This window comes from Diceros bicornis, chromosome 34 (assembly GCF_020826845.1).
Source record: "Diceros bicornis minor isolate mBicDic1 chromosome 34, mDicBic1.mat.cur, whole genome shotgun sequence".
Taxonomy (NCBI): domain Eukaryota; kingdom Metazoa; phylum Chordata; class Mammalia; order Perissodactyla; family Rhinocerotidae; genus Diceros; species Diceros bicornis.
Genome location: NC_080773.1, coordinates 12,590,831 through 12,618,808, shown reverse-complemented (window position 1 = coordinate 12,618,808; position 27,978 = coordinate 12,590,831). Strand labels below are relative to the sequence as shown.

The following is a 27,978-nucleotide window of genomic DNA, read 5'->3' as shown; positions in this document are numbered from 1 at the left end:
GGCGTGGGGCAGAGTCTACAAGGTTGGGGAGAGAGTGAGAGTGTGTGAGAGTGTGTGAGTGTGTGTGTGTGTGTGTGTGTGTGTGTGTGTGTACCTAGCCCCAAGGTGCCTTTGTGCAACTTAGAAAAAAGCACACCTCCCTCTGAGGGCAGTGTGGCCAGCAGAGTGTGGTGTGAGTTCCAGCCCCACTCACCACTTTGGCCGTGTGCCTTTGCTCAGTGAACAGCCTGCACAATCATCCATGGTTGAGTCCCAGAGATGGGAGCAGGGGAGCTCCTGACTGGTCCTGGAATCCAGGAACATGAGCTCAGAATGGTGGGGCTTTTTCCCCTAGGGTAAAGGAGTAGTTCTGTGGGATGATGGGGGCTTGGGCTGGGGCCCCCGGGACTAGGATTCCAGAGTCTGGGACCTTGGGGTCTCAGGTCTCAAAGGGAGTACCAGGCTAGAGCCATCTGAGTCCAAAGAAATCTGGGATCTGAAGGTGCTAGGGTCCTGGGGCACCTTAGATCTGACCATTTCTGACACAGAGTGACCAAGGTCTTGTGTCAGGGGACAATTCCAGTGTTGTACAGGCTTGAGCCCTGAATTTGGGGGTCAATGGCACTTTGGGGTCATGGATCCAGTGCTCCTAAAGCACCTTGGGGTCACTCAGGGGCTGGGGGCCAAGGGGACAGAGGTCTGGGTTGCCATGAACATCCCATCTTCTGGGAGTGAAGCTCCCAGCCTTTAGGGGATTGGGGATCTGTGGGTACAAGGAAGCCAAAGATTCCAGGACATTCTGGGGCTTGAAATCCAAGTCCAAGGGGGATTGGAAGAGAGCTATCTGAGGACTTGGGACCAGTGTCTTGGGCCCTGAGGTGTTGGTGGCCTTCAGTCCTACATCTGGGGGTACTAGGCACCTCAGAGTCCTATATACGAGGTCCAGAGCTCCTGGGAACACTGGCTTGCGATGGGTGGGTCTACAGAGGTCTTTGATCCCTGACTCCCAGAGCATCTTAGGAGTCTGACATGTGGATCCGGAGAGTGGGGGGCACTCTGAAACGGGTCTCCCAAGTTATTTTGGTCAGAGAACATTTGTTTGAGCATCTCCAAGGACTCAGGGCATCTTAAGAGGGTTTGGTGTCTCAGGGGTCCTGGGGCTACAAGAACACCTCAGATACAGGCACCCCAGGTTTCAGGTGAGCATTCAGGGACCATTTGGGGTGATTCTGGGCCCTGTGGTCTCAAGGTCTGGGAGTAATTGTATACAGGCAGGGTCAGATATTGGCAACTCCTGACTAATTCTGGGGCTGTAATCTGAGGGGTTGTGGTGCCAGGCATGACTGGGTTCAGGGCCCTCTCTGTCTCAGGGACCCGTGTGCTTCCCGGCCTGCCTGAGGTGTAGTCTGAGGTTGCCTGGAGTCTCCTCAGTCTCGGTCGGGGCGGTGTCGAGGCGGGGCAGGGGGGGTATGGGGACGCCAGAACTCAGGATGCCTGGAACCTCTTGCACAGACATCCCAATGAAGCTGGGTCTCCGGTATCTCAGTCCTAGATTTGGGGTCCAGGTTCCAGGTCTGGGTTCTCTCAATCCAAACTCAAGCTCCAAGTTCCGAGTGTGCCTAGGTTTGGGTTTTGGGTCCAAATGGAGTCCGGGGTCCTGGACCCTCTATTTTGGGTCCTCGATCCGGCTATGGGACCCATCAGGCCGTCCTCACCGCGCCGCCTCCTCGTGGCGACCCCCGCAGCCTGCGCAGCCGCATCGCGCCGCGACCCAGTGGCATGCGCGCAGGGGCGCGTAGCAGCAGAGGCAGGGCACGGCGAAGGAGAGCGCGGCCAGCGCGGCCCAGCGCGCGGCGGGGCGCGGGTGGCCTGGCTCGCAGGCGCACGGGTCCGAGAAGTCGCCCTCGGCGTCCGACAGGCAGTGGTAGAGCAAGCTCTCGGCGCACCACAGGCAGCTGAGCCGGCGCACCAGCACGCGACCCGGGTCCGGCGCCTCCGCGCAGCGGCCGCCTCGCCCATCAGCGCGGCGGCGGAAGAGCGCGCGGCAGTGCACGCAGCGCGCCGCCTCCTCCGCCTCCGGGGAGGCCTTGGCCGGCGCAGGGGCCAGGCCGGGGCCCGGGGGTGGGCGAGCCGGGGGCGCTGGGGGCGCAGCCTCGGTGAGAGGGGCGGGTAGTGCCGCGGGGGGCCCCAGGGCTGCGCCCCGCAAAGCGCCGGTCTTGGCGAAGCGCACGACGCAGGTGGACAGGGCGAGGGGCGCGGGCGGCCCGGCGCGCCGGTAATCCTCATAGCCGCGGCCGCCCCAGCCCGGGCCCCCTGCTCCGCCCAGGGGCTCTGAGGGCTCCGGAATCCCCGTGAACGGTAGGAGCGGTGGGTAGCTCTGCGGGACGAAGGGACAGGAGAACAGGTTAGCGGGGTCTTTGATCCCCCACACCCCACCACAATCCATCCCAGTCTCAGAAGACCCGAGAGTCCTAAGACCGAGTCACAGGCCTCATTCATCCTAGGATCCTGAGTGCCTAAGTCTGGCTCTCAGACTTCCAGGCCCCCCGCCCGCGCCTCTCCCAGGGACAGATGAAATCTAGGGACAGACAGAAGAATCCAGCACCAAGCCCACACCTTAAGGCCCCGGTGCCCCCGGCTCCCAGTCCTGTGCTCTCTCAAGATCCAGGAGTCCCAGCCCCCAGCCCCCACTACTCTCAGATCCAGCAGTTCTGCACCCCAGCCACCTCCTCCTTCAGGACGCAGGAGTCCGGTCCCCAGGTGCCTTTTACCCCTTGGATACCGAGCCCCACCCCCTTGTGAATTAAGCAGTCTAAAGCACTCCTTCCATGAGTACCAGCAACCCCCTAACATACTTGAAGGATTCAATGGCCAAGTCATCCCCCAAACCCCTCTGCAATTCAGAACTTTCTGAAATCTCCAAGAGCACAGGAGACACGGGAAGCCATCACCCAACCCTCCGAGGAACCCAGGCCTCCAAGCTCCCCCGCCATGTCAGGTCAGCCATCCCCTAGGATGTGTATGTGGTCTCTCGCCCTTCTGTGGCCTCAGCTCCCACCCGCTTCGCTTCGGGACCCCAGCGCCCGGCCCCACTGCACCCAGACTTCCGCGGGGGGTGGGAGGTTGCACCTGAGCGGAGGAGCGGCGGCGCTGGGGGGGCGTGGCCGGCCCAAAGCCAGAAGCTGACTCCACGGTGGCGATGGAGGCCGCCGCGGTGATGGGAGGCGTCTCCTGGCGGCTGTGGCTGGAGGAGGAGTCGCTGTCCACGTGGGACTGGGGGAGATTGGCGACCTCAGAGCCGGACCTCCCCACCCCCACCCCGCAAAGCCGACGCCCTCACGTAGACCCCCTCCCATTTCGAGCAAGGGCTCTGCAGCGGCTCTGCCACTGACTCTGTGACCTCTGGCAAGTGAGCTCATCTCTTTGAGCCTCAGTTTCCTCGTCTGTAAAATGGGGATCCTAGTAGTGTCTATTCATAAGGATGTGGTTAGGGCCCACTGTAACGGGCACGGCAGATGCCTGAGGTGCAGGAAGAGCTGCAAGGGGTTATTATTATTATTTGACCCCCTCTTCTTATCTGCTTAGCTCACCAACCTACAGAACATCGAATCATCCTTCTCCCGTCTCAGAACCCCTCTCCCTTGGCCAGTCAGCCGCCTTCCTGCCTCCCTCCCACCACCAGTTCCACCCTTTGCTGGGCCAGTTCCACCCACCTTTGCTGGGCCAGTTCCACCCACCTGGGATGGGCTCCTTCCCATCCAAACCAAGCTGTGTCCATTATAAGCTGAAACATCACTTCTGAGAACCCTCGGTTTCCTTTCTATAACTTGGGGGTCACTCCTAACTCATCCGTTTACTGTCTTCAGTAAACATCCGCTGAGCACCCACGACGTGCCAGCGCACAAAGGCCATTGTGAGGATGTGAGATGGAGCAAGGACAGACCTCAGTGAGTGGGAATGGTCCGCGAGACTTTCATAGCTCCCACCTGCATCTCCATTACCCTGCGATGCCCACCTTTCTGCCCAGGGACCCAGTCTTGTTCCTCCAACTGTTTTCACCAAATCCCACTGTTCCCAGCAAGAGCCAACTTGCATCCGACATTATGTGCATTCATTAATTCATTCAATAAATTTATTCAATACATAATTGCTGACCATCTAGTGTATCCCAGACACTGTTTTAGGCATGGGAGATGCAGCAGGAAAGCAACAAAAGATCCTTGCCCTCCTGGAGCTGACATTCTAGCCTGGGAGAGGGACAGGAAACTGATAGATAAGAAAAGTGTCTATTGGGAAAGGAAATTATCTTAGAAGATGGGAACAAATTAGAAGAGGATAAGGAGCATTGGGAGATTGCAATTTTCAACAAGTTACTCAGGGAGGGCCTCAGGGAGAAGGTGATGTGTGTGGAAAGCCTTGAAGGAAATAAGGGAATGAGCCAGGTGGAAATTTGGGGAAGAGTGTGCCAAGAGAGAAGGACCAGCTGGTGCAAAAGCCCTGCGACAGGAATGTGCCTGCCCTTTGAGGAGGCCCCTGTGGCTGAAGCAGAGTGAGCAAGAGGGGCAGTAACAGCAGGCCAGATGGTGGGGATCTTATGCGCCACTGTAAGGATTCTGTCCCTCACCCTCTGTGAGATGGAGCCCTGCGACGGTTCTGAGTGGGAGATGACCATGAGCTGACTTCAGTGTCACTAGGACCCCTCTGGCTGTGTGTGAGGAACAGACAGGAGGACACAGGAGGGCGGCAGGGGACAATCAGAAGCTGGTGAGATGGTCCAGTTGGGAGATGAGGTTGGACAGTACCAGGTGAGAGGCAGATTCTGATCATTTTGAAAGTGGAGCCAATATTTGCTGACAGAATAAATGAGGGGCACAAAAAAGGAGAGGAGTCACGGATGCCTCCCTGGGTCTGCACCCTGGGTAACTAGAAGGATCGACTTGTCACTAATTTGCTCCTCCATTTACTTTCCATATTTATTCATTTTTATAGTTTATCTTTTTTTCCCTGCCTTTCCACACCAGCACAGAAGCTCCATGAGAAAGCGACTTTGTTTTGATACTGATGTCTCCCCAGTGCCTAAAACACTACTTATGGACCGTGCTCGATAAGTATCCTTGAATGAATGTGTGAATGTGTTTGATCGTGATAGAACAGAAAAACTAGAATCACTGGGATTGAATTGACACTAAGAGTTTGGGCCCAAATTTGTGTCCCCAGCACGTGGCCTGGTGCCTGATACACAGTAGGTGCTCAAGAATGTTCGCGCAAGAGAAATACACCCCTGCCCTCCCAGCAGAGCTGCATCCCGGAGACTCACCGTCAGAGGGCAGGGAGTCTCTGCGGTGTCCTGGGAAGGCGAGGAGGAGGAGGAGGAAGAAGAGGGGGTGAGCGAGCCTGGGGCAGGGAGAGAGGCAGAGAGTGAGTTCCCTGGGCCCCAGCTTCTCCCACCTCTCCACCCCAGCCCCCAGTGGCCACCACCTCCGATGCTCACCTCGACCCAGCGCGGCCAGCGCGGCCAGCAGACTCTTCTGGAACTCATCAGCCTCTGCAGGACTCTGGAACGTCAGCCCGAACTTGCAGTCGCCAAGGCTCCAGTGATGGAAGATGGGGTTCACCTTGTTGTAAACCAAGCCTGGCCTCAGGGTACACTCCAATGTGGTCTGAGGGGCGGGAAGGGGCCAGATCAGACCCCCCCATCCAGCCATGCTGTGACTTCCCCTTAACCCCCAGCCTCTCTGCATACCCCCAGTATCCTATGAACCTCATTTCTCCTAGGTGTACCCCTGAAGCCTGATCAACACCCTAATACCTCTCCCCAGTTTCATTGAACACATCTCTGATACTCCAGTATTTCTCCCAAACCCCGTGATCCCTCCATTTTCCAATATCTCCCTCTGACATTCCCAATAGGAATCTCAAATCTTATTGACTATCTTCAAAAATTAGTTAGCCCCTTCTGATAACCCAATATCCCCCCTTCTGACTCAATAGTACCCCCAAACTTTACTGAACATCTCAAAATATTATTGTTAATCCCCTTCTGATACCCCAATAATCTCCCAAAACACTACCCCAAAAGTTCTTATCAAACTCCCACAGATTTCGCCTCAGATGCTGGTCAGGACCCCCACTGTGCCCTCGGATCCTTGCCCAACATCACGGAATTCCTTCACACCATTTCCAATCCCCGACCTGGTTCCTGCTGACTCCTGCTCTGAGATGCAACCCTTCTCCCAAGCCTTTCCAGACAATCCACATCTTTCTACTACATCCCCAGCTGAAGCTTCAACCTTGTCCTTCCAAATCGTGCCAGACAGCCCAGAATATTCCTGCTGAACCCACATATAGGACTGTAGACCCTATTTGACACTTCCAGTTGGTCCCCCACCAAATGCCTCCATATACTTAGGGCAGACAGGGGCCTCGTGGTGAGCATCTCTGAGCAAGATGGAGCCACGGGAGAGTTCTGAGCAGAGGAGGGATATGATCTGAGTCAGGTGTTAGCGGGGCCCCTGTGGAACAGACTGGGGAGGGGGGCAGAAGCAGGGCAAGAAGACCAGTGAGGAGGCCGCTGTGACAGTCCAGCAGGTGACAGCAGTGGACGGGACCTGCTTAATACCCCAGACTCCCAACTCTTATCCACAGGGCAGAGATTCACTTCCCAACTCCTTCCCACTCCCCGGGTGGGGTCCAGGCTGGGAGAAGATCTGACCTCATCGCTGCACTCCCAGCCCCATTCCCTACTTCCCCACGCCCCACCAACCCCCACGCCCAGGTGGCTCACTTTCTGGTCCCGGAGGCGCTCCCCGTGGATGACGTAGTGCCCCTGGCAGGTCCCCCCCTCGGGCCTGGCCCCTCGGACCCGACATACGCTCACCTGGCTGAGGCCCCCGCCCCCCACAGGCAGCCAGCCCCCACTGGAGTCATCTCGGGCCATCACCACGGCTCGGACCCGAACCATGTACCTGGAGGAGGTGGGGGGACAGGGACGACATGGTCAGTGAGCTCCAATCCTGCTTGCCCATTCAGTGTCCCCCAACCCTCACCTGCCCTCTTCACCGCTCACATCTGGATCCACGGCACCCTCGGCAATCGATACTTTACCTTCCATCCCCACCTTCTCCCCATCCACACCTTCTCCGCAGTGCTCATCTTCTCCCCCATGCCCACCTTTTCCCCAATGCCCACCTTCTGCCCCCTCCACACTTTGCCCCAATGCCCACCTTCTCCCCATGCCCACCTTCTGCCCGATGCCCGCCTTCTCCCCCATCCCCACCTTCTCCCCCATCCCCACCTTCTCCCCTATGCCCACCTTCTCCCCCATGCCCACCTTCTCCCCCATCCACACCTTCTCCCCCATCCACACCTTCTCCCCATGCCCACCTTCTCCCCCATGCCCACCTTCTCCCCCATCCACACCTTCTCCCCCATCCACACCTTCTCCCCCATCCACACCTTCTCCCTCATCCACACCTTCTCCTCCATCCACACCTTCTCCCCCATCCACACCTTCTCCCCCATGCCCACCTTCTCCCCAATCCCTACCTTCTCCCCCATGCCCATCTTCTCCCCCATTCACACCTTCTCTCCTATGCCCATCTTCTCCCCCATGCCCACCTTCTCCCCCATGCCCACCTTCTCCCCCATCCACACCTTCTCCCCCATGCCCACCTTCTCCCCCATCCACACCTTCTCTCCTATGCCCACCTTCTCCCCCATCCCCACCTTCTTGCCCATGCCCACCTTCTCCCCGATGCCCACCTTCTCCCCCATGCCCACCTTCTCCCCCATCCACACCTTCTTGCCCATCCACGCCTCCCCCACGCCCACCTTCTTGCCCATGCCCACCTTCTTGCCCATGCCCACCTTCTTGCCCATGCCCACCTTCTCCCCGATGCCCACCTTCTGCCCCATCCCCACCTTCTCCCCCATCCACACCTTCTTGCCCATCCACGCCTCCCCCATGCCCACCTTCTCCCCCATGCCCACCTTCTCCCCGATGCCCACCTTTTCCCCCATCCACACCTTCTCCCCCATCCACACCTTCTCCCCGATGCCCACCTTCTCCCCCATCCACACCCTCTCCTCGATGCCCACCTTCTGCCCCATCCCCACCTTCTCCCCAATCCACTCCTCTCCCCCATCCCCACCTTCTCCCCCATCCACACCTTCTCCCGCATCCACACCTTCTGCCCCATCCCCACCTTCTCCTGCATTCACACCTTCTCCCCGATGCCAACCTTCTCCCCCATCCCCACCCTCTCCTCGATGCCCACCTTCTGCCCCATCCCCACCTTCTCCCCGATCCACCCCTCTCCCCCATCCACACCTTCTCCCCGATGCCCACCTCTCCCCTATCCACACACACCCTCTCCTCGATGCCCACCTTCTGCCCCATCCCCACCTTCTCCCCGATCCACTCCTCTCCCCCATCCCCACCTTCTCCCCCATCCACACCTTCTTGCCCATCCACGCCTCCCCCACGCCCACCTTCTCCCCCATGCCCACCTTCTCCCCAATGCCCACCTTTTCCCCGATCCACACCTTCTCCCGCATCCACACCTTCTGCCCCATCCCCACCTTCTCCTGCATTCACACCTTCTCCCCGATGCCAACCTTCTCCCCCATCCCCACCCTCTCCTCGATGCCCACCTTCTGCCCCATCCCCACCTTCTCCCCGATCCACCCCTCTCCCCCATGCACACCTTCTCCCCGATGCCCACCTTCTCCCCCATCCACACCTTCTGCCCCATCCACACCTTCTTCCGCATTCACACCTTCTCCCCGATGCCCACCTTCTCCTCGATCCACACCTTCTCCCCCATCCACACCTTCTCCCCCATTTACACTTTCTCTCCCATCCACACCTTCTCCCTCATCTACACCTTCTCGCCCATCTACACCTTCTCCCTCATCTACACCTTCTCTCCCATCCCCACTTTCTCCCCCATCTACACTTTCTCTCCCATCCACACCTTCTCCCCCATCCACACCTTCTCCCCCATCTACACTTTCTCTCCCATCCCCACCTTCTCTCATCTACACCTCCTCTCCCATCCACACTTTCTCCCTCATCTACACCTTCTCCCTCATGCCCACCTTCTCCCCCATCCACTCCTTCTCCCCCATCTACGCCTTCTCCCCCATCTACACCTTCTCCCCCATCTACACCTTCTCCCTCATCTACACCTTCTCTCCCATCCACACCTTCTCCCCCATCCACACCTTCTCCCCGATCTACACCTTCTCCCCCATCTACACCTTCTCCCTCATCTACACCTTCTCTCCCATCCACTCCTTCTCCCCCATCTACACCTTCTCCCTCATGCCCACCTTCTCCCCCATGCCCACATTCTTCTAGCATGGCTTCTTTCTTCCTTACGCCATCTCTTTTCTCCCATGCCTACCTTCTTCTCCATATCTACCTTTTCTCTTCATACCCACCTTTCCTTCCTTTCCCCATCCTTCCCGTCCCCACTCCCATAGCCTCGGTTTTCCACTTCCCTTCCCCCTCCTGTTCATCCCCTATCAACCCTGTCGCCTTCTTCTCCCTCAGCACATACCCACAGCCCCACCCATGGTTCCCCCTCACAGCTGGGTGCCTGCGCATATGTATTTTCTTAGAGCCCATCAGCTCAGCTCCAGTCCTCCCTACACTGCCTCCGCACCTGGCTGCCCAAGCCACTGGCTGGGTGAGAAACCCAGGCTCTCTTCCCCCCACCCCTTCCCGGATTTATGAATGAGACCGGATGCAAAGCTCACTGAGTCACCGAGCAACGGGAGATGGGCAAGGAGCAGGGAGAGAACCAGAAATGGCAGAGAGAGGCCGAAAGGGAGATGGAGGCAGAAGAAGCCAGAAACGGGAGACCCAGACACATCCAGAGAGCATTTCATTCACAAAAATCAAGCCTGCTCCCTCAGGCCTCAGCCGAGGGAAGGCAAGGGGGAGAGATTGACGGAAGGAGGGGTGCTGATCCCTCCTCCTCTCCCTCCCCGCCCCAGCATCCTTCAGAACCATCTTACCCCGCCCCCCAGCTCAGGGGACGTAGCCCTCCGCCCAGTAATTGGGATTAGCGTCCAGCCAGCCCCTCACTACCACCTAGCGCAGGGACCCTGGCGTCCCAGCCTTAGGGACCCAGGCAACGAGCTCTAGCCCCTTCCCCCACCTGCAGGCTGCCGGGTTTCCCCGGCCCTTGGGGAGGGGAAGGGGCGGCCGCAGCGCCCCCAGCCCCCTTTTCTCAATGGGATGGGATTTTGTGAATGAGCAGTCACGTGATGCTGCTTCCTTTGTCCGCCCGCCTCCGCCGACAACAGGTGAAGCCGAGAAAGAGGGCAGGGGTCCCCGCAGGGCCTAGTTGGGATGGGACGCCGGGATTTCTGGGTGCCCTACGCTCCCCACACATGTTTCCCGGGGAGAGTGATCCCCGGAGTTCTTCATTGGTGGGGGTCCAGTACGGAAATTTATGAATGGGTCGTCCTCGGAGGAAGTCCAGGCCCCCCAAATGGAGACTGGTACCCCAAATGGCTGCCGCGCAGTTTAGGGGCCCCCACCCCCTTGTCCTTCCAGCCAGGGTCTGGGGGGCGCCCCGGTGGGCAGGAGGCGCAGCGCGGTCCTGGCCGCCCCCTCACCGTGACAGGCGGTCGGTCAGCCCCCGCCCCCTCGCCCCCTCGGCACCTGCCTGGGAGGCTCCGGCCGGGCTCCGAGCGGCGGCGACGTGGCCTCCTCCTCCTCCTCCTGTCGCTCCGGCTCCCTCGCTGGCTCCGGCGGCGCTAGAGACGGGCACCGGGAGCCGGGGCGAGGGGGGAGGGAGGGGGAACCTGGAAGACGGGTGGGGGGGAGGGGGCGGCTTGGGGGAGGGGTGAGCGCAGGGCGGGCGCACTTGCCCGCTGGGTCCTAGAGCCCGGCACTGGCTCCAGCCCCCCAGCCCCCATTTTCTCAGGGTCCAGAGAGGACCCCCTACTTTCCCACCCATCTGCGCCATTGGTTCCTGAGGATGTGGGGAAGGGGTCGGGGACAGGGCCTGGTCTCAAGGTTCTAACGCGGCGAGGGTCCACGCCTAGGGTTCTCAATGGGAGGGGCTGGGCGCCCGGCAGGGTTCGAAAAGGGGTGGGGCGAGGAGGAAGCATCGCCAGGGGGCGGGGTCGGAGGACCTGGGAAGGAGAGGGTGAGGACGCCGAAGGCGCGGACCCGCGCGTGCGTCATGGAGGGGCGGGTCCGCGTGGACGGGCCTTCTGGGCGGGCCCGAGGGAGGAGAGGGTCCTGGGAAGAGATGTTGCGGGGTCCTAAAAGGGCGAAGTTTAGAAGTAAATTGTCGTAGGGGCGGGGCGCATGAAAGACCCAAGAGGGTGGAGCTACGTAGCCTTGTTCGTAATGGGCGGAGCTTCGGGAGAAGAACCAACGGAGAGGGGCGGAGCATTGTAAAGGGGCGGAGCCAAGGAGAACGTTCTAAAGGGGTGGGACTAGGGCTCCAGGCCTGGGGGCGGGGAAGAAGACGTCGGTGTAGTATTTCAAAGGGAGATCCAGGTTCGTAGTGGGCCGGACTCAAGCCGGCGCACAGGAGGGCGGGGCCTCGAGCCCGGGGGCGGGGCCTAGATCTCGGGGTCCGCCGTCGCTGGCTCACCCACCTGTCTTCACCCGCACCCCCGTTCTTTTCGGTTATTTTCTGCTACGGCCGTTCCCCGCCCTGCCCTGGGCCCAGGGGGCCGCCGTCTGATCTTCGGTCGGCTGGAGGAGTCGGTGAGTGGGACCGTCTGGGCCAAGGCGGGGCTGGGGCGGAGCTTGGGGAGGGAGGTGGGGTCCGAGCGTTGAGGTCTGCGGGTAGACCCGGAGCGGGAGTTTAGGAGCGAGGCCTGAGGATCTGCCTCTTTCAGGAGGGCTGGACCTCACCCAAGTGATGGACAGAGAGAGAAGGACTGGAGGGTTACTGGTGAGGACTGAGGGGTTAGCAGGACAAGAATACTGGGTATGACTTAGGCGCAGGCGGGGCCAGACCTGGCGGGGTGGTCGATGAGGCCCATTCCCTGACAACGGGGGCGGGACCAGGGGCGGGGGCGGGGCCTGGGCCTCCGGAGCCGGGTTAAAGTGCAGGGAGAGAAGCTTGAACTCCTTGTAGGCCGTATAGGCTACTGAGTACCACCATCATGAGTGATGTGGCCTGCGTGACTGACAGGGAAGCAGGCAAGACTTGTGTCTTGGAGACTGAGGGCGTGACCCAAGTGTAGGGATGTGATCTGAGGGACCAGCCAGGGCGACAGGGACCGAACCTTAGTACACTAAGATGATGGGGCCTAAGTGTCTGAACAGCAGCTGTATGGGGCCACGGTGATGGAGGCGTGAGTGGGGAGAGTCGGGCAACAGGAATGCAGCTAGAGACTATTGCCTGAGTGGATCTTGGAAGACAGGGGCGGGGCCCGTGCGGATGGGTAGGACCAAGTACAGCCAGCTTCGTGGGGGTCCCCACATCCCTGGCAGACTGACTGGCGGAAGTTTTTCTGACTACAGTCCCCGACCTCCGTCAGAAATGGGGAACGTGCAGTCGGAGCCGTCCGCAGGCGGGGGCTCCCGAAAAGAGCAGGCCTCGGACCGCTCCTCCGACTCCCGCCGGACGTCCCTGGAGGAGCCCGAGGTCACCCCCTCCTCCCCGGCCATGCGCCTGGCTCGCGGGCTGGGCGTCTGGTTCCCCGGCAGCTCCGCGCCCCCGGGACTCCTGGTGCCCCCGGAGCCCCAGGCCTCACCCTCAACCCTGCCCCTGACCTTAGAACTGCCCTCGCCAGTGACGCCCCCTTCTCAGGAGGCGGCTGCGGCCGCGGTCTCCACACCACCCTCGCCCCCCGTGGGGAGCCTGATGCCCGCGCCGTCTAAGTGGCGAAAACCCGCGGGCACTCCGGTGCCCCGAATGCGCAGTCTGCTGGAGGTGACCCATCGCGGCCAGGGCGACCCTCCGAATCTGCGCCCGCTGCCGCCGCCGCCCCGGCCACTAACAGAAGAGAACCGCAACTCTGTCCCGAGGGCCCCAACCCCGATTCCGCCGCCCGTGGAGCCGTGGAAGGCGCCGCCACCGCCACCTTCCGACTGGCAGCCCCCGGAGCGCAGAATCGCCCCCGCTCTGGCCACACCCGCCGCCGCCCCTGCAGAAAGCCAGGCGGGGCACGGCAGCGAAGGCCAGACGGCCGGCGGGGCCCGCGGAGGGGCGGCTCCCCAGGCCGGCGAGGGCGAAATGGCCCGGCCTGCGGCCGCCGAGCCCGGCCTGAGCCTGCTGTGTAAAGTCACCTTCAAGCTGGGACCCCCTCTGCCCCCTGCGGCAGCGTCGAGTCCCTTAGCGACCAAAGCCTCGCCCGGGGGCGGCGGAGGCGGAAGACACTTCTCCGCCACCTCGGGCGCCATCTCTTACGCCGAGGTCCTAAAGCAGGGGCGCCTGGCTCCTGGGGCCGCTCGCCCCTCGGGAGAGGTCCCTCGGGGGACTCAGGAAGCAAAGGGCGGTGATGGAGACGGCGAGGGGTGTTCTGGACGCCCCTCGGCGCCTGCGTCCCACGCCGGGACCCTTCCGCCACCACCCTACACCACCTTCCCAGGCTCGAAGCCCAAATTTGACTGGGTGAGCCCTCCCGAGGGCCCTGAACGCCACTTCCGCTTTAACGGAGCCAGCGGAGGCGTCGGGTCGCCCCGACGGCGCGCGGCCGCGCTCCCAGGTCCCTGGGGCTCCCCGCCGCCTCTGCCAGGGCAGATGCACCCCGCTCCCGGGCCCCGGAGGCCCGCACCCGCCGTGCTGGCGCCGCCTATGTTTATCTTCCCGGCGCCCACCAATGGCAAGCCCGTGCGCCCCGGGCCTCCGGGCCCGCAGGAGTCGCAGCCGCCGCCACCGCCGCCGCCCAAGGCACCGCCCACGCCACCTCCCGCCCCGCCGCCCACACCGCAGCCACCGCCCACACCGCAGCCGCCCGTGCTCCAGCCGACGCCGCTGCCCGCGGCGCTCCCGCCCACCCCAGGCCCGGGCCACTTGGAGTCGGCCCTGGCTCCCGCCCCGTCTCCCGCTGTGCCCCTCGCCGTGGCTGCCGAACAGGCCCCAGCCCGGGCCTCGGACCCAGCCCCACCTCCGGCCGGGGCCCCATCCCCGGCTCCAGCTCCAACTACGGCCGAGCCATCGCCGCCCGCGCCCGCGCCCATCAAGGCCCGCACGCGCAGGAACAAGGGTTCCCGCGCAGCCCGGGGCGCGACCCGCGAGAACGGCGCGCCTGGAGATGGTCCTCGCGAACAGACCGCGGCTACCGTGACTGACAGCGGCGCTGCAGGGAGTGGTGGCGGCGGGGCTCCTCCGGCGGGGACGGCTAACACGGGCGCTGCGCGCCACTGGCCGCCCTTCCAGGTGCTTAACTCTTGTCCCTGCAAGTGTTACTGCCGCCACCAGCCGCGCCATCGTCGCCTGCCACGCAACGTGTCTGCCTGGTGAGGGGAGGTCGGAGAGCAGGGAGGGGAGGGCCTCCAGGAATAACCCTAGGAGTGGGAACCCGACTCTCCCGGGTAGACTCCCATTCGGCCCTTTGGGGTTCGGACCCCAGCTGACCCTTGACCCTCCCCGGACCCAGCTGAGCTCCAATCCTTCAGGACCAAGAGGAGTCCTGACACTATACTGACCCCTGGCAGGGCCCAGCCCTTGCTATCCAGTCCGCCAAGCTGACCTTGGCCCTCCTGTTACTCGATGGAGCCATCACGGAAGGAAGCTGGTCCCAGCTGGCCCGACCCTGTTCAGGGCCTTGACCCTGAGGGCCCATGTCCCAAGCTCTTAAGAGATGAGAGGGGAGGAGATGTCTACCGGAACCAAACCGGTATACACGCAGGGCTCCAAAGGCAGCCCCTGGCCTAGTCCCTCAGCCTGCTGACCCCTCCCTCCAGCCTCCCGGCAACTTCTCCCGACTCTGGGACCCAGGGCTCTGACCGCCAGAGGGCACTGGTGCCCCAGTTCCTGAGCTGCAGAGCCTACTCCTGGGTCCTCAGATGGCGGGGTGAGAAGGAACACAGAGCATCCTCCAGGTCCCCCCCCCACACACACACTGAATCTCAGCACCTGGGCACCAGGGTCTGTCTGAATCACTGGGACACCCTCTGCCCTGGACCCCTTGGGGCTCAGCTAAGGCCTGGGGTGGGGGACACTGTCACCAACCCTCAGCCCCCTTTCCTACTAAGTTTAAGTGGATACAGCCCTGCCCTAGATTGCCTCTGGGATATTCAGATGCGGCCCCTTATACAGATGGGGCAAGTGAAGCCTAGAAGGGGTCAGGGCCTGGCCACACAGCAGGCCCTGCTGACTCTACCCTCCCCTAGGCTGAGCACGCCCACTAACCACCTGAGCGAGCCACCCTGGGTCACCACCATCAAGCTGGCTGGATCCCTGGTGGCGGGGCTGGAACACTACGACCTGCAGGCTACCCACTCCAACTGAGGCCAGTCTGCGCCATGCCCTCCGCCTTCCCCTCCTTGACAATAAAAGAACATCCAGATGCCTAGCTGCCGGTCAGTCACCTGCGAAGGGGTGAAGGGGTAGGGCAGGGCAGCGCAGCGGTCTCCATGAACCCACCACATCCTGGCAACATAAGGAGGCTGCACGCAGAGCAGCAGTAACAGAGGTTCCGTTCATCCAGCATCCAGACTGACGGGCCAGGGGTGAGATGGTCTCATTCCCCTTAACGCCATCAGCCCCATTTCTGAGCCGATCTGGTGCCAAGCTCTGGGGTCCAGCACACATCACTGGAAAGCAGGAGTGATCATTCCCAGTTTACAGCCGAGGAAACTGACTCTGGAAAACATTCTTGAAAATCCCACACATGGCTCAGCCAGATTTGGACTCTGCCTTAAACGCCTCCTGGAGAACTTCAAGGCAGGAAACACAGGCTGGGCAGCACAGGAGGTCCTAGGTCTCAGCCCTGGCTCAGGAAGGGTGGGAACCAGCGCCAGGCTACCCAGGGCCCATGCCTTTCGTCCCACCAAGGTCTCAAACTGGCAGCCCACAGACAGGTTCTATTTCGTATGTCATTTACAAAACCAGTTTAATTCATTGCAAACATTTTTAAAAATAGGACCCTTCACCCCCTTCACTGAAAAACTCTAGTGCCTTGGCCTGGCCTTCCTGTGTGTGTCCACAGCTGGCTGCAACGGTCCCTCCCCCCAGGGCCTGGCTCTCCCGCAGGCCACAGCGCCACTGGGCCCCTGCGTGGGCATCTGCATGCGAGACCTTGAGCAATGGCCGCTGGACAGAGGCAGATGAGACCCAGGGTTATCTCAGACCCACGAGGGCCCCCAAACTTCCCAGTTCTTCCGAGATGAGAATGTGTCTCCCCACCATTCCACCCGGGGAGACAAGGGCCTCGGAGAGAAAATGTGAATCCACCTTTATTGGAGGGGACCCTAGACTGCCACTGCTTTAAATAATGTAAGCCCTGCCCCGCCCCGAGCCCGGGGCTCAGACGATCATCTCCAGCTGCCGCGCGTACTCGATGACCTGTTTGGCCAGTTCCGTGGAGGGGATGGTGGTGTCTTCTGGCTTCTGCTGCTGGCTGGCAAAGCTGTAGTAGTTGTTGAGGCCCAGGACCCACCCGCGCTGCAGGAAGGGAGGGGTGAGATGCGCGGGGTGACCACACGGGCTCCCTCCCTACCCCGCAGGGCCAGCACTGACCTCTGTGGGCCCTGGCTCCCTTCCCTCACCAGCCCTACTCTGCCCGCGCAACTCTAGGCGAGTGGCTTCCCTCTCTGTGCCTCAGTTTCTCCGTGTCTGAGACAGGGACCCTCATCATACACCTCCCGGGGTGCGCTATGAGGAGTCAGTGAATCAACACCTCTGAAGCACTGAGAAGCGTGTTTGGCCGAGTAAACGATCACTAAATATCAGCCGTCACCATCACCCAAGTTCAGTTTCACCTCTTCCAGCCTGGTGTCAACCTCCCTCGTCACCAGGGTCACTGCACCCCCATGCATCAGCATCTCCAGGGGCACTGATCCTGCACCAACACCCCAGACCAAATGAAGCAAAGGCTTGTGGGGAAAAGCTGCAGCTCCAAGGAATTCTGACAAGGACAACAGCCAACGTGCGCTGAGCGACCCCCTCCACTCGTCCCCGGTGCTATGCTAGGCTCAGCCCACAGGTTAAATCCTAGCCTCATCCCACAGATGGGAAAACTGAAGCTCAGAGGAGTTCAGCGACTTGCCTGAGGTCACACGGCTGGATTTAAGCACGGGCAGTCTTGCTCCAGTGTCCCCCAGGCCACCCCACACTGCTGTCAGGGAGGGTACCCTCAGCCCCATGGCCCCGTGCCCTGCACCGCAGCCACCTTCTTGGCGTAGTCCGTCATCTTTTTCGGTGTGTTGAAGAAGAGGATCCGGGTGGCCTCAGTGAAGAGGATTTTCTCATAGGCCTTCTCGATGCACCCAGCAATCTCATCCCTGGGGAAGATGAGGGTCTCATTACTGAGCACCAACAACCCTCCAGGCCCTGTCTCCCCGACATGTGTGAGCCCTGACCCTTCAGTTCAGCGTGACGGCTGGAACCTGCTACTTGCCCTGTTTAACCGATCGAGGCTCAGAGAGCCAGGGAGAAGCTTGACCAGAGTTGCACAGCGAGGGCCACAGCAGGGTCCACACCCAGATCTCCCGGACTCCCAGGCCCAAACTCTGAATCCTACTCGCAGCCACGAGGACTTCAGGCTGTCTGAAACCCAGCCTGGGATTCCCATGAGCGATCTCTTCACATAACACCCCTCTACAATGGTGCTGCACCCCATTTCTAGATGTGAATCCAAGGGGGTTCCTTGCACCCTTGTCAAGAGGCATCATGATCAATACTGAGAGAGCAGGGCCAGCCCTGTGGCTTAGCCGGTTAAGTGCACACGCTCCGCTACTGGCGGCCCAGGTTCAGATCCCGGGCGCGCACCCAACGCACTGCTTGTCAGGCCATGCTGTGGCAGCGTCCCATATAAAGTGGAGGAAGATGGGCATGGATGTTAGCCCAGGACCAGTCTTCCTCAGCAAAAAAAAAAAAAAAAAAGAGGAGGATTGGTGTGGATGGTAGCTCAGGGCTGATCTTCCTCACAAAAAAAAAAATACTGAAAGAGCATCGAGTCACTGAAACTGGAGAAGGGTTAGTTCTGGGGAGGATGCGTCCATTTCTGAGATATCTTATCTCTCAGGCCAAGTGGTAGGTAGGTGGGTACTCATTATATTACTCCCTGTTCATTCTGGAGAGCTGAAATACTTCATAATCAAAAACAACCTAAACCCACTAAACGACCCCTCCTCATTCCCACCACGTCTCTGGGCTCAGCTCTGCCACCCGAGAAATGGAAACCCATCTCAGTCTGGCGCTTTGCCCGAGTGAACCAGCTCTGCCACCTGGACACCCTTTTACTGCTCTAGGGACTTGTAATGTCACGCCCACCTGCCCATGTGATGTCACAGCAACCCGAGGGGCTGGTGGGACTCGATGGCCCCATTCTAAAGAAGGAGAAGCTGAGGGATCCACAGTTTAGGTGACCTGAGGCGAGGCCCCACGGCTCAGGGGCTAGAGCACCTCCAAGAGCGGCAGCACGGTCCTCATCTGCCAAGCGCCATCCGGGCACCAAGCCCGGGCTCAGGGTCTGCCATACACCGGCACACATCAACAGCCCAGGGCGGGGAGGGCTGTCACCCACAATCTCGTGACCAGGCCCAGTTCACAGAAAAGGAGGACTGATGTGCCCGGGCTCCCCAGAGCACAGCGGGCCAGAACGGGATTCAAACTCAGGGCTGTCTGACTCCAGGGTCCGAGTTCTTCCTGAACCCCACAGGGCCTGGCCCCCACGCACCTGATTGTGTCGAGCAGGATGTCGATGAAGAAGGTATAGCTCTCGGCAGGGATGTTGCCTTTGGCCAGGAACACCTTGTTGTAGCTGCCCTCCATCAGGTACTGCAGAGGCCGCGGTGGGGAGGAAGAGAGGATGAGGAAGAGGCCTCACCCTCCTCCCAGTACCTCCGTAACCCCCACTCTGCTAGAACACCCTGTGCCATACAGTCACCCTTTCCCCATGCAGACGGGGGCACCTCCTCTTCCAGGAAGCCTTCCTTGGTTTGCACACACACAATCTAAGCCTGCTCTGGGCTGGTATCTAATTATCCCATCTAGTCTTCAATCCCAGGAGGAAGATAGAGCTGGATCCGCCCCAGGCCCATTCCTCCACACCTTTGGCCAAGCTGTGCCTCCTGCCACACCTGCCCTCCCCCTCATCCTCTCCCCACAGCCAAATCTTCTCATGAGACTTCAGCTCCAGGAACTACTTCCTAACTTTAGTATGAAGACTACTCCCCAACACTGCTCACCTTGTCTCACAAACACTGTCCTCTTCGCTTACCCTCAAACACAGCGGGCGTGCTTCTGCCTTGGGACCCTGGGACTGGCTGCCCCCTCCAACTGGATCCCTCTCCCCGAAATGTCCATGTGGTTCAGTTCTTCACCCCCTTCAAGTCTTTCTCAAATTTCACCTTCCAGCAAGGCCTTCCCTGACCCCCTTATAAACGATTTCACCCCTGCCCCCGACTCTCCCCACTCCTTCCTGCTTTCTTTTCCTCCAGAGCACTTCACATCTGACAGACCACACAAGTGACTTGACCTTTTTGTTCACTGTCGGCCTCCTCACCCGAGCGCCATCCCCACAAGAGCAGGGATTTACCTGTTTTGTTCACCGTACAGTCTGAAAACCAACCGCTGTGCCTGGCAGACGGCTGAGACTTAATATTTGTTGGACAAATGAGCAAATGCGTCCACGGGCTGAAAGATGGGTGGACCCGCCCACTCCTCCAGGAAACCCTCCCCAATGCTGTGCCTGCACCGCGTCCTTTAGCCAGGCCTCCCACCTCCAGCTCACCTGCTCCAGGGACACAGGGTGCTTGATGTACACGTTGGTCTGGATGTCCTTGGCAGGCAGCCGCTCCAGCTCCGTGTGGAACTCGGCCACCCGGTTCTGGGACAGCAGGAAGAGAAGGTTGAGCCCCAAGAGCTGGTGCATGTAAGCCGACTCGGGGAGCTGCTCCCTGCGGACCGGGGTGGGGAAACCAAGGTAAGGAGGGCTTGGGTTCCTACTGAGCCCCCACTCCAGGCTCCAGGGGCCCTGCTGACCGCCCCGTGCTGTCTCCTTGGAGAGGTATCACGTCCTGGGTTTTCAGAGTAAACTAAGGCCCAGAGAAGCACGAAGGAGTCACAAGTCCTACGGGCCCAAGCAAGTGACCTCACTTCAGTCAACTGACTCAGCCTCAATTTCCTTAGCTGTAAAATGGGTATCACCACAGCATCCATTTCATAGAGGTGGGTTAAATGAGTAAGAGTTAGGTGAATTAAATGACTTAACCCAGGTAAAGTGATCAGAACAGTACTTGGCCCAAATAAATACTGTACAGTCACATGCTGCATAATGATGTTTAGGTCAATGACGATCGCATATAAGATGGTGGTCCCATAAGATGAGTACCATAGAGCCTAGGTGTGCAGTGGCCTACACCACCTGGGTTTGTGTTAAGTACACTCTACGATGTCCACACAATGACAAAATCACCTAACGTCACATTTCTCAGAACGTATCCCCATCGTTAAGAGATGCGTGACTATGTAAGCGTTAGCTGTGATTATGATGTTAAGAACCATCACCCTGACTTTAAGAGAGAAACTGAGGCTTAGGGAAGTGAAGACCTTTGCCCAAGACCACATAGTCAGGAAGTGGCAACATTAGTTTCAAACTCAGGTTTGTCTGACTTCTGATGTCAAATTCTTAATCATCAGTCCATGCAGGCACCACTGAGTTATAAAACCATTCAGTTTTATATTTATATATCAACACATATCCAGTGAGTCCCTGCTCTGGGCCTGGCCCCACGCTAGGCAGTGCTGGGACACAGCAGCGACCATGACCCCCTGCCTTCAGGAGGCTCACAGTCCAGTGGGAGAGACAGCCTGGATGGCTGGATGGAGGGGGGTGAAGGGGAGGCAGAGGGGTCAGGGCCTGCTTCGGAGCCGGGGGTGGGTGTGTGTGCATGTGTGTCAGGGCCTGGATGGGGGGTGGGGGAGACACGGGCAGAGGGTCAGGGCTGTTACAGCATTGGAGGCCACAGGAACGAGCTTGGTCTGGAGCCTGAGAGCTATGGAGAGCCATGACAGGTTCTAAGCAGGGGATCAACATGGTGAAATTTTAGTGTCACAAAGATCCTACTGGTTGCCAAGGCGGATGAATCCAAGGGGGCAAGGCTGGGGCCAGGGCAGGTGAAAGGTGATAGTGCCCACACTCTGGAGTGGAAATGTAGTGTGGGAAGGTAGAAGGGGAGACAGATGGGAGGCCAACAGAGCTGGGATGGTACAATCCCAGACTCAGGACCTGCAGCCTCTAGGGATGGAGCTGGGCAAAGGGGGAGTTCCCAAGTGAAGGGAGATGACCCCAGAGGCTGGAGCACCAGGGATACAAGAGCAGCCATGTAACAAGCCCCACCCCCCATCAGCAGCAGGGCCCATCTCACTTGTAATCAAAGTAGTAGCATTTGAGCTGGGCCATGTATCGCTCGAAGGAGGGGATGTCCTTGCGCAGGATGCTCCACTGGGCCCCGATCTCCAGGATGTCACCTGTGGGTGACAGGGTGGGTTCTCAGGAAGTGACTGAGTCCCTTGCCTGACCACCACTGCTGCGATTCATGCCACCACCCCCAGTATGTAACCCGCCTCCAAGTCCAGTGACACTCACGGGCCAGAATGAGCTGCTGTTTGGTCAGTTTGGTCCCTGTGGTTGGCAGGAAGTTGAGCTCCAGCAGAACCAGCTGACGAGGAGGACAGGGAAGGAAGGAAAGAGGATGGGATTTCAAGTACAGGTTAGTTACCTCTTCTAGGCCTTGTTTTCCACCTAGGAGATGGAGCTCCTCATCATCCCTGACTCATAGTTATTCTGAGTACTAAAGGCATCAGTCCTCAGAAAGCACCCAGAACGGCCTGGGTACACTGTGAGTGCCCATTTAGGATGACCTCAGATTACAGTTACTCACAGCCTCACTGGGAAAACAGGAGACACGCTCCCTGCCTGACCCAATGGACACCAGGCGCTGGGGGACACGAGCACCTTCAGTTCTCGGCAGACCTTTCCCACACTCTGCTGGGTTGGGCCCAGCTCCACCCCCGCCCCCAAATCTACAACAGGGAGGGAGGGGCGCTGACCTCCCCCCACAGCCCAGCCCGCACACCCCCTCAGCAACTTGCTCCAGCCCACTGTGTGTGTACTGTTTCCCAAACACACTTGGTCTGAAGCACCCTGAGCCCCAGTCCGGTCCTCTATGATAAGGTTATTTTTCTAGGTTTAGTCCTGCGCTCATAATTTAGCTGGCCCCCCACCTAAGCCCCAAATCTCTCAGACCCCAACCTGGCCTGGTCTTAACCATCACACTCCATCATCTCAGCACCCGCCTTTCAACACCGCGTCCAGGCCTCATTCTACACTTGGTGTCGTCCAGAACCCGCCATTAGGAAAACTCCGACACCCCCAGCCTGCCACCCCAGCCAGCCAGGCCTCCAGGCCCCCAAATTTTAACCTCTCACTCGATTGTGCGGGAACCTCTGCATCATCCCACCGCGGGGCCGCACGGGTCCGCTCCGGGCCCCTCCCGCTTCGTCCCCCCTCCACGCCCGCACGTGGGCTGATCCGAATCCTTCACCCTGTTGGGTCCCCACCCCGCCCGGGTCCCGTCGGTAGCGCGGCCTCCCCGCGGCCGGAGCTCGGCTTGGTCCGGACCACTCGGGGCGCCCCCGCCCAGCCCTACCTTGAGCCGGCCCAGCTCCTCCCCGCACTTGCTCAGATTGGGGCTTTTCCGGTTCCACTCGCCCTTGAGTTGCTCGTACATGCCGGCCGCGGCCTGCAGGATCGCGCCCGAGGCCGCCGCAGGCCCCGAGTTCGAGGCCCCGTTCACCGCCGCGGCCGCCATCTTCCGTGATGCGGCAAACCGCCGGCCGGACTTACGGCAGCGCCGCCGGCCGACGCTCGCCCGGCGGAAGTGGGGCCGGGAGGCGGGGCCCAGGCCCGGGGGCGGGGCCGCGGCCGCCTGCCTCCGCCCGCCGCGGTTCGCGCTCAATCGCTGTCGGGGAGGCGCCCTCGGAGCCTGGCCCTTCATGAACCTGTCGGTCGGAGCTCCGCCTCTGCTGTCACTCAGGATGGTGACCGAAGTCGCCTCCTGCCCTAACTGAAAATGGGAGCGGTCGCAACGCCTCCTCGCCGCCCGCAGTCAATATGGCTGCCCTGGCTTCAGCCTAGGCGTTCGGGACGCTACGTTTTTGTCTTGGAGGTTCCACCTTCGCGGCAGCTTCTCTAAGCCGAGAGGTGGTGGTAGTGGTTATTGCGCCCATTCTATAGACAGGCTTTGAGAGGCCAGGTAACCTTCCGAAGGACTAACAGCAGAGATTCGAAACTAGGTCTTTCTCTCCAGTCTCTCAGTACATCCTTCTCTCCAAGTACATTTTCTCCAAGCGTATACAAATACGCACAAACTTTACAAAAATCATCCAATCTTATGGCTTCAAATACCACATATATGCGGAGGATTCCCAGTTTTTTATCCCTACTTCCGGTTCCTCCATATATATCACACCTGCGTGTTCAACAGCTCCACTTTTTCTCAAACCCACTGTCTCCATCATTTAGAATATCAGCTCCATGAGAGTAGGGATATTTATCGGTTTTCTTTACTACTGTATTCCCAGCACGTGGTAGGCAATAAATATTTGTTGAATGAGTGAATGAATGGCTATGTAAAATAAGTAGGGTCTTTTTTAAAAGTTTTTAAACAAAAACTGGATGATACTATACATATTTTCTAAAAAGCAAGGGGCTTTATAGCAATACATTAAGACATCTCTGGAGATCAATGGACATATTTCTGACACTTAAAAAACTGGCTGCATAATATTTCACAGTATGAATATACCACAATTCATTTAACGGTTCCCATGTTGATATTTGGCTTATTTTTGTTTCTTTGTTTGCCACTGCTAACAATTCTACAATGAAGATCCTTAAATGCATTTCCTTGAATACAATTGTTTTATTCCTAAGGGACAGGTCCTAGGAAGTAAGATTACTCAGTCAAGATATGCATGTTTTTTATTTTAGTAGCTATCAGAAGATTGCTTTCCAAAGTTGTGGCAGTTCACAGTTCCGCCAGCAATGAAAGAGTGCTGGCAGCATCACTGCTACTGGCCTGTATAGCTTCCCCCTCCTTTGTCAGTCTGATAGGGGACAAGCACTAGCTTTTTGTTGCTTTAGTTTGCATTTCTGTGCTAATAAGGTTAAGCTTCCTTTCCTGTGTTTATTGAACACTTGGATTTCCTCTTCTCTGAAATTTTCTGTGGGGTGGTTGCATTTTCCTATAAATTTTTAGGCACTTCTGCATGTTAGAGATAAAACGTTTTGGCAAATGTGTTACAATTATCTTCTTTGGTCTATTGTTTATCTTCTGAATTTATTTATTTATCTTTTGCAGTGCAAAATTTAATTTTCATATAGTAAAATTTGTGTAACTTTCTCTTTGTGACAACTTAAAAAGCAAATTTGCCTGTTACTTTATCCTCAAAATGGGTTTATTGGGTAGTAGCCAAAAGAATTGCAAATCTGGATGTGCATGCTACGGCGAAACCATAGGCAAAGCCGGGAAAACAAAAGAGGAAAGCTTGCTTTTATAGAGAAAAAGGGGAGTAGGAAGGGGCTGCTCTACTTGCTAGGAAGATCCATTGGGGAAAAGTAACAGTCCAAAGAGGCAGTGGCTTCTCATTGGCTGAGCTGCAGTGTTTCTTATTGGCGGGTCTGCTGCCAGGTGTGGAGAGAAATCTTTCAGTGGTAAAGTAGTTGTACTTCCTATGGGAAGATGCAAGAAAATGCAAGTGTACGTCTCTTCCGGTTTGGAGTCCTTGACGATGTGTGATAGAGCGTGAGAACTCCCCCTACAGGCCTTCCGGATTCCAATTTAGTTGAGGCTTGTTTTAGTAATTTCCACAGACGTCTGTGTTTTGTATCTTGTTTCGGAAGTTCTCTCCATGCCGAAGTAAAACAAATATTCTCCAAATTTTTTTTGATAACATAGTTGTGTTTTTGCACATGTAATTTCTATTAACCTTGAATTACACACACATATGGTGTGAAGTAGGGATCTAAAGTTGATTTCATCCTCATAGTCAATTTTTCCAGAACCATTTATTAAACAAACGAAATGAAGGACATTCGTGTCTTATATTAAATCTCTTCAATAATCAGACGTATTTTAAGCCATCTATTATATTCTACTGGTCTACATTTATTCTTGGTAAATACCATACTGTTTTATACATACATAAATAATGATATGTATATATCATTATTTTGTTGTTGAGATGAACAACAAAATTTGATATAATGACATGTTTTCTTTTCAAGAAAGAAAAATTAAAATTTAAGCAATTATTCATCCACAAATAATTTTCAGAGTTTATAGTTACTTTTTTCTAACCACTGTTTTAAATTGAAAATATGTAAAATGTGAAAGAGGATTATTCTACTAATACACAGAGGAAGAATTATCCTGAATCTCATACTATACTAAATATTCCTAACATGGAAAAAATGATTCCTAACTTTTTGTGTTCTTTAATAAAAAATTGACCATTTTAAAATGAACAATTCAGTGGCATTTAGTATATTCACAATGTTGTGCAAATACCACCTCTGTCTACCTCCAAAATATTTTTATCACAACAAAAGGAAACCCTATGCCCCTTAAGCAGTTGCTTCCCCTTCCTTTCTTTTTCTTTGCCCCTAGTCATCATCAATCTGTATTCTGTCTCTGTGTATTTACCTATTCTGGGTATTTCATATAAATGGAATCATACAATATGTGACCTTATGCTTCCGGGTTCTTTCACTTAGTGTGATGTTTCTGAGGTTTATAGATGTTGCAGCATGTATCAGTACTTCATTCCTTTTTGTGGCTGAATAATATTCCATTGTATGGATATACCACAATTTGCTTACCATTCATTGATTGATTCATTCATTGATGAACATTTGGGCTGTTTTCACCTTTTGGCTTTGTGAATAGTGTTGATATGAACATGCATGTACATGTACTTGTTTGAGAACATGTTTTCCATTCTTTTGAGTAACATACCTAGGAGTAGAACTGCTGGATGATATGGTAATTCTATGTTTAACTTTTTGAGAAACCAACAAACTGTTTTCCACTTAGCCATTTTACATTCCCATCAGCTATGTGTGAGGGTTCCAATTCCTCCACGTCCTCACCAACACTTGTATCTGTTTGTTTGTTTTTTAATTATTCTAGCCATCCTAATAGGTATGAAGTGATATCTCACTGTGGGTTTTATTTGCATTTCCCTGATAAGTAATGATGTTGAACATCTTTTCGTGTGCTCATTGGCCATTTATATATCTTCTTTGGAGAAATGTCTATTCAAGTCCTTTGCCCATTTTTAAATTGGGTTGTTTGTGGTTTTTTGTTGTTGAGTTGTAGGAGTTCTTTATATCTTAGACATTAATCTTTATCAGATAATTGATTTACAAAGATTTTCTTCCATTCTATGAGTTGTCTTTTCACTCTCTTGATAGTATCCTTTGATTCACAATAGTTTTTAATTTTGATGAAGTCCAATTTATCTATTTTTTTTGTTGCCTGTGTTTTGTGTATCATATTTAAGAAATCATTGCCAAATCAAAGGTCAAGATTTCCTCCTGTGTTTTATAGTTTTAGCTCTTAAATTTAGGAATCTGATCCATTTTGAGTTAACTTTTGTATATGGTATAAGATAAGGGTCCAACTTGATTCTTTTGCATGTGGATATCCAGTTTTCCCAGCACCATTTGTTGGAAAGAGTGTCCTTTCCCCAATAGATGGTCTCGGCACTCTGGTCAAAAGTCAACTGACTGTGTACATGAGGGTTTATTTCTGAGCTCTGTATTCTATTACATTGGTCTATATGTCTGCCTTTATGCCAGTACCACACTGTTTTGATTACTGTAGCTTTGCAGTTTGAAATTAGGAAATCTGAGTCCTCCAACTTTGTTCTTCTATTTCAAGATAGTTTGGGCTATTCGGGATCCCTTGCAATTCCGTATGAGTTTTAGGATGGGTTTTTCTATTTCTGCAAAAATGCCACTGGGATTTTAATAGAGATTGCATTGAATCTGTATATCACTTTGGGTCCTGTTATGTGCTAAATGGTGTCCTCCAAAAATGTGTATGTTGAAGCCTTAACCCTAGTAACTCAGAATGTGACTGTATTTGGAGATATGGCCTTTAAACCGGTGATTAAGTTAAAATGGGGCCCATTATGGTAAGCCCGTAATCCAATCTGAAAGGAGTCTTTATAAAAAGAGGAAATTGGGACACGCAAAGAGACACAGAGAAAAGGCCACATGAGGACACAGCGAGAGGGCAGCCATTGGCAAGCCAAAGAGAGAGACCTCAGAAACCAAACCCACTGACACCTTGATCTTGAACTTCTAGCCCCCAGAATTGTGAGAAAGTAAATTTCTGTTATTTAAGCTGCCTAATCTGTGATATTTTGTTATAGCAGCCATAGCAAGCCAATACATGTAGTATTGTCATCTTAACAATATTAAGTCTTCCAATTCAAGAATACGGAATGTCTCTCCATTTGTTTAAGTTTTCTTTTAATTTCTTTCAGCAATGTTTTGTAGTTTTCAGTATACAAGTCTTTTACCTTTTTGTATAAATTTAATCTTAAATATTTTATTCTTTTTGATGTTGTTGTAAATAGAATTCTTTTTTGAAATTTTCTTTTCGGATTGTTCATTGCTAGTGTATAGAAATACAGCTGACTTTTGCATGTTGGTTTTGTATACAGCAACTTTGCTGAATTCCTTTATTAGCTCTAACAGTTTTTTGTGTGTGTGAATTCTGCACATAAGATTGGGTCATCTGCAAACTGAGATAACTTTACTTCTTCCTTTCCA

General features: G+C 56.1%; 3 protein-coding genes across 5 annotated transcripts; 1 reads left to right on the top strand and 2 right to left on the bottom strand.

Annotated features, from left to right (window-relative positions):
* Positions 1-79: 79 nt before the first annotated feature.
* Positions 80-10,781, bottom strand: SPRED3 (sprouty related EVH1 domain containing 3). Of its 2 annotated transcripts, XM_058529249.1 has the most exons (6): positions 10,659-10,781; positions 6,857-6,944; positions 5,471-5,639; positions 5,297-5,373; positions 3,109-3,252; positions 80-2,356 (listed from the first exon to the last, which is right to left on the bottom strand). In XM_058529249.1, the coding sequence occupies exons 2-6, from the start codon at positions 6,938-6,940 to the stop codon at positions 1,691-1,693; spliced, it is 1,140 nt and encodes a 379-aa protein (XP_058385232.1). In that variant the 5' UTR covers positions 6,941-6,944; positions 10,659-10,781; the 3' UTR covers positions 80-1,690. The 2 variants fall into 2 exon arrangements, with proteins under 2 accessions (XP_058385232.1, XP_058385233.1); XM_058529250.1 differs by lacking the exon at positions 3,109-3,252.
* Positions 10,782-11,491: 710 nt separating this feature from the next.
* Positions 11,492-15,517, top strand: GGN (gametogenetin). 2 transcript variants are annotated; one of them, XM_058529247.1, is made up of 3 exons: positions 11,492-11,716; positions 12,482-14,422; positions 15,299-15,517. In XM_058529247.1, the coding sequence occupies exons 2-3, from the start codon at positions 12,501-12,503 to the stop codon at positions 15,414-15,416; spliced, it is 2,040 nt and encodes a 679-aa protein (XP_058385230.1). In that variant the 5' UTR covers positions 11,492-11,716; positions 12,482-12,500; the 3' UTR covers positions 15,417-15,517. The 2 variants fall into 2 exon arrangements, with proteins under 2 accessions (XP_058385230.1, XP_058385228.1); XM_058529245.1 differs by lacking the exon at positions 11,492-11,716 and having other exon boundaries at positions 12,072-14,422.
* Positions 15,518-16,345: 828 nt separating this feature from the next.
* PSMD8 (proteasome 26S subunit, non-ATPase 8) lies at positions 16,346-23,131 on the bottom strand. Its single transcript, XM_058529248.1, has 7 exons — positions 22,784-23,131; positions 21,721-21,793; positions 21,500-21,602; positions 19,864-20,029; positions 18,808-18,908; positions 17,299-17,410; positions 16,346-16,571 (listed from the first exon to the last, which is right to left on the bottom strand). Exons 1-7 carry the CDS (start codon positions 23,129-23,131, stop codon positions 16,434-16,436), a joined length of 1,041 nt encoding a protein of 346 aa, XP_058385231.1. The 3' UTR covers positions 16,346-16,433.
* Positions 23,132-27,978: the final 4,847 nt, after the last annotated feature.

What these genes read in the sequence shown, in the direction of transcription:
- SPRED3 (XM_058529249.1), bottom strand. Translation starts at nt 6,940, where the DNA reads ATGGTTCGGGTCCGAGCCGTGGTGATGGCCCGAGATGACTCCAGTGGG. An exon ending in GGGGCGGGGGCCTCAGCCAG is followed by an intron (nt 5,640 to 6,856) that starts GTGAGCGTATGT and finishes CCCGCCCCTCAG; the next exon opens with ACCACATTGGAGTGTACCCT. An exon ending in GCTGGCCGCGCTGGGTCGAG is followed by an intron (nt 5,374 to 5,470) that starts GTGAGCATCGGA and finishes TCCCTGCCCCAG; the next exon opens with GCTCGCTCACCCCCTCTTCT.
- GGN (XM_058529245.1), top strand. Translation starts at nt 12,399, where the DNA reads ATGGGTAGGACCAAGTACAGCCAGCTTCGTGGGGGTCCCCACATCCCT. An exon ending in CCACGCAACGTGTCTGCCTG is followed by an intron (nt 14,423 to 15,298) that starts GTGAGGGGAGGT and finishes ACCCTCCCCTAG; the next exon opens with GCTGAGCACGCCCACTAACC.
- PSMD8 (XM_058529248.1), bottom strand. Translation starts at nt 23,131, where the DNA reads ATGAAGGGCCAGGCTCCGAGGGCGCCTCCCCGACAGCGATTGAGCGCG. An exon ending in ACCCTGTGTCCCTGGAGCAG is followed by an intron (nt 18,909 to 19,863) that starts GTGAGCTGGAGG and finishes CGGCCTCTGCAG; the next exon opens with TACCTGATGGAGGGCAGCTA. An exon ending in ATCCTGCTCGACACAATCAG is followed by an intron (nt 17,411 to 18,807) that starts GTGCGTGGGGGC and finishes CATCTTCCCCAG; the next exon opens with GGATGAGATTGCTGGGTGCA.